The sequence below is a fragment of the Zeugodacus cucurbitae genome, chromosome 4, assembly GCF_028554725.1.
Source record: "Zeugodacus cucurbitae isolate PBARC_wt_2022May chromosome 4, idZeuCucr1.2, whole genome shotgun sequence".
Classification (NCBI taxonomy): domain Eukaryota; kingdom Metazoa; phylum Arthropoda; class Insecta; order Diptera; family Tephritidae; genus Zeugodacus; species Zeugodacus cucurbitae.
Genome location: NC_071669.1, coordinates 30,324,464 through 30,337,539, shown reverse-complemented (window position 1 = coordinate 30,337,539; position 13,076 = coordinate 30,324,464). Strand labels below are relative to the sequence as shown.

The following is a 13,076-nucleotide window of genomic DNA, read 5'->3' as shown; positions in this document are numbered from 1 at the left end:
GTTGAATATTTGGCCAGTTGTTGATTTTCCAGGTCTAAAGGCACACTGATAAGGTCCAATCAGTTTATTGACGGTGGGCTTTAGTCTTACGCTCGATAGGACCTTATAGGCAATATTTAGAAGGCTTATCCCACGGTAATTGGCACTGATTGTGGAATCTCCCTTTTTATGGATTGGACAGAGCACACTGAGATTCCGCTCAAAGGTGCGATCTAGGCGCTCATAGAAAGTATCTTTGGTCACATTGTCCTTCTCTACCGTCGGGGCTTAGGCGCAAATCATCCACCGGGGTGAATGCTAGGACTCGACGACGGAGTCTTTCTCCCACCACAAATCCAACACCAAATTTGCGCTCCTTTATGTGGCCGCTGTAGTAGATGTCACAAGGAGCCACCTTCTTCCGTCATTGTCCCGTCCATCGCATTTCTTGGATGGCGGTGATGTTAGCCTGTACTCTTACGAGGACATCAACCAGGCTGTGCAGAGACACCTTCCCTATTAAGGGTCCGGACATTCCAGGTGTATGCCCTTAATTCGTAGTCCTTTATACGTTTGCAGTCATACGTTTCGTCATCAAAATTGGGGTCTCTCATTCGAGGCTGTTGTTCTTGTTCGTTGATAATTCCTTTTTATGTGGTGGGTCCCAAACAAAACGGATGTTTGTTAGCTACCCTGAGAATACTTTTTCTAAAACCGGAAGTCGTCGAGCTGCTTGAACCATGTGAAGAAGAATCGTTTCAGGCCACTCCCAAGTGAGTGACAATCAAAAACTTTACTCACTTACGTGAACTTCTACACATGATCCCATCCTCCATAGCAATTGCTCTGCTTAAAAACAATAAAGTCGCAGGATCCGATGGCCTACCGGCCGAGCTATTCTAAAACGGCGACAAGGATTTGATAATGCGCATACCTCAACTCCTCTACCAAACATGTCAGTATCTGAAGCCCATTGTCAACAAACTAGGACCTTATCAGTGTGACTTCCGACCTGGTTAATCAACCATTTACCAGTTATTGACCATATGCCAGCTCCTGGAAAAGACTCAAGAAAACCAAATCGACACGCACCATATTTTTGTTGATTGCAAAGCTGCGTTCGATAGAACAAAAAGAGATCGCCTCATTGCCGCAATGTCAGATTTTGGGATACCCACTAAACTTATACGGCTATGTAAAATAACGTTAACTGCTACCACTAGCTCCGTCAAAATAGGGAAGGACCTCTCCGAGCCGTTCGATACCAAACGAGATTTCAGACAAGCGATTATCGAGCGATTTCTCTAACCTAATGCTTGAGAAGATAATTCGCTCTGCAGATCTTAATCGTACTGGCACAAGCCTTTTCAAGAGTCACCAGTTATTGGTCTATGCCGACGATATGGACAGCATTTTAGCATTTTAAAGCCTGGAAAAAAGACGCAAAGGAAATGGGTCTAGTAGTGACCGGGGGCAAAACGAAGTAGCTCCTGTCATTATGCAAAGGGTCTCATCGGTTAAGAAACCACGTCAAAGTTGATAATATCTACTTATATCTACTTCGAGGTAGTAAAAGACTTCGTTCCAGTATAAACTCAAGCAACGACGTAAGCCACAAAATCAATCGGAGGATCTCGGATCTTGCCAACAGGAGCTATCACGGGCTCAGTAGACAATTGAAAAGCATAGCCCTCTCTCGCAAAACCAAAGTAAACCTGATTTATGGCGCGGAAGTTGATAATATCTACTTATATCTACTTCGAGGTAGTAAAAGACTTCGTTCCAGTAAGCCACGAAATCAATCGGAGGATCTCGGATCTTGCCAACAGGAGCTATCACGGGCTCAGTAGACAATTGAAAAGCATAGCCCTCTCTCGCAAAACCAAAGTAAACCTGATTTATGGCGCGGAAGCATGGGCGATGAACCATAAAGATGAGCACTTTTTAGGAGCGTTCTAGAGAAAGGTCATCCGAAAGATTTATGACCAGCTACGCGTGGGCGTAGGTGAGTACGGGACTCGTTGGAATGACGAGCTGTATGAGCTCTTCGGCGATATGGACATAGTGCGTCGCATAAAAATACAGCGGTCGCACTAACTTGGACATTTCGCCCGAATGGATGAAAACACTCCAGCGCAAAAAATGTATGACACAGTACCCACTGTCGGCCGACGACAAAAAGTGTGACCGAAACTCAGGTGGAACAATGAAGTGGATGTGGACCTGACGAAGCTTGAAATCTCCAACTGGCGCCGTCGTGCGCAATGCAGATACGACTAGCGAAGGCTTATGGACATGGCCAAAACCGACTCACGCTTGTAGTGCCAATTGATGATGATGATACCCGTGGCAAGAAAACGTGCTACAGGGGTTACTCGACATTCAACTTTGTCAGAGATTTTAATAAAACAAAATAATTCTATAGAATAAAAAAACAAATATAAAGTAAAACATATAACAATAAAGACCGCGAGGTACATTTTCGTATGATTTGAACGATGTCACGTCGCACAATAATACTAAAATAAACGTATAAAAACCGAAATAAGCCGAAACAACAGGGAACAGTTCAAAATTAAATATTTTACCGATTTACACCAGTTTATAACAAAAAACCTGCACCCGTTGAAGGTTTTCGTCAAAACCGCTTGGCTCCAAACGTGTTAAGCATTTGAAACACAATCCCGTTTCGCCTGCATTAAAAATGACAGATTCTTTGAACTATTCCAAATGATGGGGCAATACAGTAATCCCAGCTTAAAGGCCCCCCTATTAACATGCTAGAGTTTTGAGACACTTAAGCGGGGAAGGCACTTAAATGAATCCCACTTAAGTGCCACGAGGCACTTACCAAGTTTTTCTCAAACATTTCGATCTAATTTTTTTTGTTTTAGATATTACAGGCATTTAAGCGGAGGCTCTAAAGCGGGGAATTTTATATGTAAATTGAGAGAAAAACAACGATGGCGCAAAATATGGTCACATAAGCGGGAGAGGCACTTAAACGGGGGGCACTTGAGCGGGGATCTGTTTGCCATCTTTGGCAGCCGTCGTCCCGAGTGTTCACCACATAACTTTTAATAGCTTACACTATGTGTGAAACGAAACATTAATATTATTTTTACATTACATTAGTTAAACGTTTCTGAATGTTTATTTCAGCGCACCGGTATATTGCATAAACTTCAGCCTGGAAAATGCTAGGAAAGCACCCGGTGGCACAGAGAGTGTAGTGCGAGGGCCTGTTATTCCCGCACCTATGCCATCAGACGTCTTGGAACCGTCAGTGTACCAATGCAGCGAGTTGCTTTTCAATAAAGCCTCAAAGGCCTGACTGTTCCAGTTGTATATTTTGCCTAGGGTGATCGTGAACCTCCTAGTAAAGTTTGTTTCTCGGATGGTATCATGTCTAGGAAGGAGTGCTAGAGGAAGTCTCTCGCCAATCTCCATCATGTTCCTGGATGATATTACTTTGCCTTTTCCATAACCGTCCGCCGTCATTTGCAGAATGGTCTGGTCGGTGCAGTGTTTGATCACAAAGTGCAGTGGGGTGAGGTTTAGGATAGCCTCCATCGCACTAGGGGATCATCCACCAGGAGACTCCAGAGCAGAGGGGACAGAAAAATGAAGATAACCCTAGCTATCCTCCAGGAGAGCGGAATGTAAGCTAATGCAAGCCTCGCTCTCATCAACCCCACCAGGTGAGTTAGTAAGGATTCTCCTCCATACTGTAGAAGGTCCGTGAAGATTCCGTCCGCTCCTGCCGTCTTGAGTTTCTTAAAAGATCCCAAAGACCATTTCACTGAGTCCACTGTGAATAGCGTTCCCGCGAGTGCCCAATCAGTGCGTTTAGGGTGGTATGGGCCTTTCTCCACAACCTGATTTTCCGGGATCCTGTCTTCTGCGCTTGTTGTATAAGATCCGTTAGGGAGTTTGATAGCTAATGTAGTACCGCTTTTTCCCTTATGTAATCTCGCAGCCTCTGGCGTCGAGGAGACGCTTTCACAAAAATTTCTGAAGCTGTCTATCTTTGCCTGTCTGATCTCCTTGTTATAGTTGGTCAGACTTGTCCTATACTCCAGCCAGCACCCTGTGCGTTTCGCTTTGTTGAAAAGCTTGCGCGCAGAGGTGTTTCGAGAGTTTGCTGTTCCACCATTTGCACGATTGTCTGCCAGTGGACTTACTAATAGGGTAGCTGTTATGGTAAGCGTCAATGACGTACTGGGTAATTGCAGTGACCCTGCTTTCCAGTGACCCTACAGATCTGTCCCTAACATGCTGGTCAACCCTTTCTAGATTTAGATTAAGCGTTGTCCTATAGGTATCCCAATTTGTTTTTCTTGGGTTACGTTTGGGTGGAATATTTCTGGTCTCGACTCCGAGTACAAACCTTATGATCCTATGATCTGACATGGATGGTTCCGAAGAGACCCTCCATTGAGAGATCTGATTGGTCGCAAGGTCGTTACTCAGAGTGACGTCCAAGACTTCCTCCCTGGCCATGGTAATGAAGGTGGGCCTGCACCCTACATTTTTCACGTTCATATTGATTCAGTTGAAGCATTCACATACATGCATACGGACGTGCTTTTTAATTTGCTCCGTGAAATCTGATTTTTTATTTTCGTTTTACAAACGTAAACATCAACATAAATAGCATCGGTTAAATTGTCAACAAACAATCAAATCAAAATACTGTGCACAAAAATTACCATAAAATTTCATTCCTTAAAAGCCTACTTCAGTTTTGTGGAGCCAACAAAAATAACTCCTGCCAACAAAAAATGCAACGGCGGTGATGAGTCATCGCTGCGATCAGCTGAATTGGAATCGAAGCAAAGGACGCAGTCGGCAGAAGCAGAAGTAAACAGCAATCGCGCAAAAACAAATGCGTTGATAGCGACAAGTATGCAGGTACCAATAAGCACCCGGTTAACGAAGGAAAACAAAAAAGAAGGTGAGAATGTACAATGCAAGAAAGGACCATCTATTCAGACTGGTATTGACCGCTACATAAACTTTCTTCTTTTTTCTTGACTGGCGTAGACACCGCTTACGCGGTTATAGCCGAGTCCAAAACAGCGCGCCACGCATCTCTCCTTCTGGCAGTTTGGCGCCAATTGGTTATTCCAAGCGAAGCCAGGTCCCTCTCCACCTGGTCCTTCCATCGGAGTGGAGGTCTCCCTCTTCCTCTGCTTCCACCAGCGGGTACTGCATCGAATACTTTCAGAGCTGGAGCACCTTCATCCATTCGAAGAACATGACCCTGCCAGCGTAGCCGCTGTTTTTTTATTCGCTGGACTATGTCTATGTCGTCGAATAACACATACAGCTCATCGTTCCATTGTCTGCGGTATTCGCCGTTGCCAATTCTTAAGGGACCATAAATCTTCCGCAAAACCTTTCTCTCGAAAACTCCTAGTGCCGTCTCATCGGATGTTGACATCGTCCACGCTTCTGCACCGTAAAGTAGGACGGGAATGATGAGAGACTTATAGAGTTTGGTTTTTGTTCGTCGAGAGAAGACTTTACTTTTCAATTGCCTACTTAGTCCATAGTAGCACCTGTTGACAAGAGTGATTCTTCGTTGGATTTTCAGGCTGACATTGTTATTGCTGTTAATGCTGGTTCCCAGGTAGACGAAATTAGCTACAACTTCAAAGTTATGACTGTCAACAGTGACGTGGGAGCCAAGACGCGAATGCGCTGACTGTTTGTTTGACGACAGGAGATATTTCCTCTTGTCCTCGTTCACCACCAGACCCATACGCTTCGCTTCCTTATCCAGTCTGGAAAAAGCAGAACTAACGTCGCGGGTGTTGTTTCCGATGATATCGATATCATCGGCGTACGCCAGTAGCTGTACACTCTTACAGAAGATTGTACCTTCTCTATTTAGCTCTGCAGCTCGTATTATTTTCACCAGCATCAGGTTAAAGAAATCACACGAGAGTGAGTCACCTTGTCTGAAACCTCGTTTGGTATCGATCGGCTCGGAGAGGTCCTTCCCGATCCTGACGGAGCTTTTGGTGTTGCTCAACGTCAGCTTACACAGCCGTATTAGTTTTGCGGGGATACCAAATTCAGACATCGCGGCATAAAGGCAGCTCCTTTTCGTGCTGTCGAAAGCAGCTTTAAAGTCGACGAAGAGATGGTGTGTGTCGATCCTATTTTCACGGGTCTTCTCCAAAATTGGAATATCTGGTCTGTTGCTGATTTTCCAGGTCTAAAGCCACACTGATAAGGTCCAATCAGTTTGTTGACGGTGGGCTGTAGTCTTTCACACAATACGCTCGACAGAACCTTATACGCGATGTTGAGGAGGCTTATCCCACGGTAATTGGCGCAGATTGTGGGATCTCCCTTTTTATGGATTGGGCAGAGTATACTGAGATTCCAATCGTCAGGCATGCTTTCTTCCGACCATATTCTGCAAAGAAGCTGATGCAAACACCTTATCAGCTCTTCGCCGCCGTATTTGAATAGCTCGGCCAGTAATCCATCGGCTCCCGCCGCCTTGTTGTTCTTCAAGCGGGTAATTGCTATTCGAATTTCTTCACGGTCGGGCAATGGAACATCTGCTCCATCGTCGTCGATTGGGGAATCGGGTTCGCCATCTCCTGGTGTTGTACTTTCACTGCCATTCAGCAGGCTGGAGAAGTGTTCCCTCCACAAACTCAGTATACTCTGGTCATCAATAATTAGATCATCTCTGGGGGTCCTACAGGAGTGTGCTCCGGTCTTGAAACCTTCAGTTAGTCGCCGGATCTTTTCGTAAAATTTTCGAGCATTATCCCTGTCTGCCAGCTTGTCAAGCTCTTCATACTCACTCATTTCGGCCTCTTTCTTTTTTTGTCTGCAAATGCGTCTCGCTTCCCTCTTCAGCTCTCGGTATCTTTCCCATTCCGCTCGTGTTGCGGTCGATCGCAACATTGCGAGGTAGGCAGTCTGTTTTCTCTCCACTGCGAGACGACAATCCTCATCATACCAGCTGTTTTTTTTGGCTTTTCCGAAAACCAATGGTTTCGGTTGCAGCTGTACGTAAGGAGTTTGATATGCCATCCCACAGCTCCCTTATACCGAGATCCTGATGAGTGCTCTCAGAGAGCAGGAGTGCAAGTCGAGTAGAAAATCGTTCGGCTGTCGGTTGTGATTGCAGCTTCTCGATGTCGAACCTTCCTTGTGTTTGTTGACGTGTGCGCTTTTCTACACAGAGGCGGGTGCGTATCTTAGCTGCTACAAGATAGTGGTCCGAGTCGATGTTGGGACCACGAAGCGTATGCACATCAAAAACACTGGATACATGTCGTCCATCTATCACAACATGATCGATCTGGTTGCGAGTGATTCTATCCGGGGACAGCCAAGTAGCTTGATGGATTTTCTTATGCTGGAATCTAGTATTACAGACGACCATATTTCGGGCCCCGGCGAAGTCGATCAGCCTCAGACCGTTTGGTGACGTTTCGTCATGGAGGCTGAATTTTCCGACTGTTGTGCCAAAGACATCTTCTTTACCCACCCTGGCGTTAAAATCGCCAAGCACGATTTTGACATAGTGGCGGGGGCAGCGCTCATAGGTACGTTCTAGGCGTTCATAGAAGGTATCCTTGATCACTTCGTCCTTCTCTTCCGTCGGGGCGTGGGCGCAAATCAGCGATATGTTGAAGAATATCGCTTTGATGCGGATTGTGGCTAGACGTTCATCAACCGGGGTGAATGCTAGGACTCGACGACGGAGTCTCTCTCCCACCACGAATCCCACACCGAATTTGCGCTTCTTTATATGGCCGCTGTAGTAGATGTCACAAGGACCCACCTTCTTCCGTCCATCGCATTTCAGACATTTTAATTGGCAATAGATTTGCCTTACTGAGCAAAGAACCTAACGACGATGCGAAGGGTACTACTGCAGCAGTGAATGCCAAACCTCCTCCAATCTTTTTGCGTGAGCGTAGCTCAAATGCGCTTGTCTCCAAATTGAGCAATTTAATAGGCACGAACAATTTTCATATAGTGCCTTTAAAAAAAGGTAACATAGATGAAACGAAAATACAAACGTACACTGGAAAAAGTGAAATTCTTATCAAATAATAACAAGAATTACTACTCGTACCAATTGAAGAGCTCTAAAGACCTAGTGGTAGTCATAAAAGGTATAGAGTCGTCGGTAGACTCTAACAACGTTAAAGAAGCTCTTGAAGAAGGTGGTTTTAGTATTACATCAGTAGTAAATATATTTAACAGAAATAAAGTACCTCAGCCAATGTTCAAAATTGAATTGATGCCAAATAATGAACAACTAAAAAAAATGAAACGCATCCAATTTATAAGTAAAAATATTTGCTCCATCGCAGAATCACCGTCGAGGAACCACATACATAAAAGAAATGGTCCGGTCCAATGCTCCATAGCATATTGCATAAGCATATTGCACTCTACGCAGTGTCTGTGTGGTGTCTGCATCCTACATCAAAATGTACTCTTAAAAAAGAGGATTTAATTAAAAAATGTAGTAATTGTGGTGGAAATCACACTGCAAACTATATGGGTTGCCCGGTATACAAAGGCTTAAAAACTAAATTGACTGTTGGAATTCAAACACGCCGTAATCAAATGATAAATATTTCTTCCAACGAAATTATTGAAAACCCTGTCCAAATTTCAAAACAATGTATTCTTAAAAATAATGCTGCACAAGGGAGCTATGCAAACGTGGTAAAAGGCAACACAACACAAATGCAATTCCCCCAAAACCTACCAAATGGAAGCTTTGAAACAATGATTTTAAACCTTACCCAATGTATCACATAATTTATGTCAACAATGCAAAATATGATTCAAGAGGTAATCAAAGCCCAAAACCAAATGTTGCAAACTTTTTAAAGTAAAAAATGAGCGTACTTAACATTTGCGTAGGGTGTTAACCAACATAAATTGGAGCTTATTAGATTTCTGAATGAAAATAATGTAGATGTAATGCTGTTATCAGAAACCCATCTCACGAATAAAAACAATTTCTTTATACCGGAGTATAGACTCTATGTTACAAATCACCCAGATGGAAAGGCACATGGTGGAACAGCAGTGTTAGTTAGAAAACGACTAAGCCACCACGCATTAGAATCTCATGCTACAGCGCAGTTACAAGCAACAACAATATCTATAAAAAATCGTTGCGGAGACTTAAGTCTGACAGCTACATACTGTCCACCTCGTTTTAAAATTACAGAGAGTGAATTTAAAGACTTTTTTGAAACGCTAGATTTCTAGCAGGTGGAGATTACAATGCAAAACATATGTATTGGGGCTCACGACTAATTAATCCAAAAGGACGATGATATAATATCCCCGGGTAAGCCGACGTATTGGCCTACTGATCGTAAAAAAATATCAGATTTAATTGATTTTGCAGTAATCAAAAATATAGATAAATCGCACATAACAGTAGATACATGTACTGACTTATCTTCTGATCACTCTCCTATACTAATAAAGTTATGTGAACAACCCATATTTGTTGAAAAGAAAGTGGGCCTAACATCTCACAAAACGAACTGACTAAAATACAAAAATTCCTGAGTAGCCACATTAATATTGAATACAAAATAAATACAGAAGGAGACATTGACGAAACTATAAGGGAACTCAATGATATAATTATTAACGCCGCGGTCTTTGCAACACCAAAGAAAAGCTATAAGCCACTTGGTCTCAGAAAAATCAGTAATAGAGAAATAGAACAGCTTGTAAATGAAAAAAGTCGTGCTAGACGAGAATGGCAGATAAATCGCTCCCCTTCCACTCAGCTTCAATTGAAATCTGCTGTACGCAAATTAAAAAAAAGTGCTTAAACGCGAGGAAGAACTCAACAATGAAATATATATAAAGAAGCTGTGTCCAAACTCAAGCAAGCAAAATTCACTTTGGAAAGCCCAAAAGTCCATGAAGCGACCAGTCGACTCCAACAATACGAGACTTTGGTGGAAATTGGGCTAGAAGTGACTAGGGAAAGGCTACTTGTTTTGCAAATCACCTAGAAAAGGTATTTCAACCAAATTGCCCAAAGAATAACTTTAAATTGTCAATCTTACCTAACACAGCAAATGAGTCGCCCGAGTCCTTTAAGTCTTCAACTGCTGAAATTATTGGCATCATAAAAGAACTTAATCCAAAAAAGTCGCCGGGACATGATAATATCACCCCAAAATTGCTAATTGAGTTACCAAATATTGCTGTAGAGGTGCCCTCTTTGCTCTTCAATGCAATTCTAAGTTTCGGATACTATCCAATTTCGTGGAAAAAGTCGCAGATTATCCTGTTAGATAAACCTGGGGAAGACTTGACACAGCCGTCTTCATACAGACCAATCAGTCTTCTACTCTGCCTTTCGAAAATATTTGAAAAGGTGCTACTATCAAAGATGTCTCCTTTCCTCCACGAAAATAATGTAATACCAACGCACCAATTCGGGTTTCGTGCAAAAACTTAGTACAATAGAACAAGTAAATAGAATAACTAACGAAATAAGAAAAGCATTTGAGCACAGAGAGTACTGTTCAGCTATATTTCTAGACGTAGCTCAGGCATTTGATAAGGTGTGGCATGAAGGGCTTTTATATAAGATTAAAAACATTCTACTTTTAGAATTGTATAAAATATTAGAGTTTTATTTAAAGAATAGACAATTTAGGGTTAAAGTGGGAGATTTCATATCTGATGAACGACAAATAAGGGCTGGTGTACCACAAGGCTAGTCAACTGGCGTATAAATGTGAATGAACAAAAGTGTAAGCACGTTACATTTTCGCTAAGACCAAAAATGTGCCCTGCAGTAAAAATGAACAATATTCTAGTGCCTCAAGCGTATGAAGTTACCTATCTTGGTATTCATCTAGATAGAAGGCTTATGTGGAGAAAACATATATCTAGTAAAATAACGTGCATGAAGATAACAGCTGCAAATTTCAATTGGCTTTTAAATAAAAAACTCTAAACTTAGCCTAGACAACAAAGTGCTTTTATACAATGCGGTCATAAAGCCGATTTGGATATATGGCATTCAACTGTGGGGTACGACCTGTGCAACTAATATTGATATAATACAAAGGTTCCAATCGAAAATGCTTAGATCAATCACGTGCTCACCATGGTACATTCGCAATGAAAATATCCATAAAGATCTTGGTATCCCTATGGTGAAGAAAGCAGTAAAGGACAGCATATTGAAATATATATTTAAACTCCGTGATCACCCAAACCCATTGGCAAATGCCTTAGTACATTCCTGCGATCAAACACGCCTAAAAGAAGGGATATGCCTGCGTACTAAAGAGCAACGTTTCACCAATACAGCTCAATCACTTGTTTGAGCTTGTCTAGTTTTTTAAATAGATTTTAGATTTTATAACTTATTGTTAGGCTTATAGTAAAAGCCAGATTCAATAAATAAAGAAATATTAAAAAAAAAATATTATTACTAATAATAAATTCTAAAAGAGACTCACCCCTTGGGTTGCAGTCTGAGCTGCCCCATTCCACATGGTGCGCATTGGCATCGCATCCTAGGATAAGTGGAAGCTTGTGTAACCTGAAGTAGTCCAGTAACTTCTCCACCGTTGAGGAGGGAACAACTATGGTATCTCATGGAAAGTAGGCTGACACAATTTGTACAGCCACCACAGTCCTGTGTTAGAAACTCTGAAATGCAAAAAAATCAATATATTTTTTCAGAACAATACAGGCTCTAGGTCTGTCACTGGATAAGTCCCAGATTACCATATTGTTATCTGTGTTTCGTCCTCTGACCTCCCCTCTGAAAACCCAGGGTTCCTCGGCTGAGATGATGCTCAGTTTGTCTTTAAAGAACCTGCTGGCGAGAACCGCCGATGCAGCCATTGCATGATGCAGGTTCACCTGAGCAACTTCTAAACTGGAGTCCATCATAGCCTCCGAGTCGCTGGCCTTGCTATCTGCAGCGACTAGCTCCTCCACCCCCTCCAAAAGCTCTTGAGTAGAGGGTGCCTCCACAACTGACTCTTCGGGAAGAGCTTCCGTGGTGTTCATGACAGCGGCAGTGGAAACCTGCACGGCGGGAATCAAGGGGGGCAGATTTGACACTTGTCTCCGCTCCACCTTGCACTTTGGCGCATTCATTTCCTTTACCTTCCGCGGGCTTTGGCCGCCAAGGGCGCATGTGGACAGCGCTAAACCTAAAGTTTAGACGGAAGCCCGACTTCCGGAGTATTTTGTAAGATACGTCGTCTATCCCGACGTAGAGTCTTATTCCGGAGTCTTCATTTTTGCTGTCTATGATTCGCCAAGCTGAGGTGTTAATGCCCTCATTTTGTGCCGTTATCAGCTCCATGGCGAATTCAAGAGGCTCATCAGCGTTTCTAGGAAGAAATACCTTCATACTGTGTATAGGCGGTATTTCCTCACCTCGTTTGGGACTGGACCGTCCCACCCTTCAAGCTTGGGAGCAATCTCCGTAAGCCGGGTAGCGGTCTCTTCGTCCCTACAGTCAACCAGTAGCATGCCTGATCGAAAATAGACGCCATTGAAGGATAGAGCGTGCCTCCATCCTTTGGCTACCCGTTTCATTATTTGGTTTTGGAGGACGGTGAGTTGGGCCGGGATCAGAGCTATCTCTGGGTAGTTTAGAGGCAGTACTGCAATGCGTACGCTCCTAAGAGTGTTCGCATACCTGCCCTGGCTATCTACTACCGTGGACGCTTCTTCGGACCTAGCTTGCCCGCTCGACTCCGGAACCGTGGCTGGCCTGCGCCGCTTAGAATTTGGTAATTCTTGTGGCGTTACCTGGCTTCTGTCATGTTTGCCAGCTACAGGCGATTTTCCCTTATCCAAGTGTCTAAAGTACCACTTTACAGTGGCCACACTCATTCCTACTCTACGGTGATCGTCTGGACCACCTGGACAGCCTGCCTCAGGTAGCGGAGGGTACTTACCACTCCTGTGCCTCCGCCTCCTGTTGGACTCATTTAGTTTGTCGGACCGTTTCTTCGCCGGCTCCTTGCCTTTATCTTCTGCGGTAGAGGGTACATTGCAGGGGTTCGTACTCGTTCGAACATCCTTTG

At 43.4% G+C, this 13,076-nt stretch overlaps 1 protein-coding gene across 1 annotated transcript in view; it reads right to left on the bottom strand.

Annotated features, from left to right (window-relative positions):
- LOC114804726 (uncharacterized) overlaps positions 1-12,582 on the bottom strand; it is a 52,220-nt gene extending 39,638 nt beyond the window's left edge. Inside the window, exons 1-2 of the mRNA XM_054229202.1 lie at positions 12,421-12,582; positions 11,487-12,388 (exon numbers count right to left, since the gene is read on the bottom strand). Of these exons, the coding sequence (XP_054085177.1) occupies positions 11,948-12,388; positions 12,421-12,582 (603 nt within the window). The 3' untranslated portion in view covers positions 11,487-11,947. The remainder of the gene's footprint in view (positions 1-11,486; positions 12,389-12,420) is intronic.
- Positions 12,583-13,076: the final 494 nt, after the last annotated feature.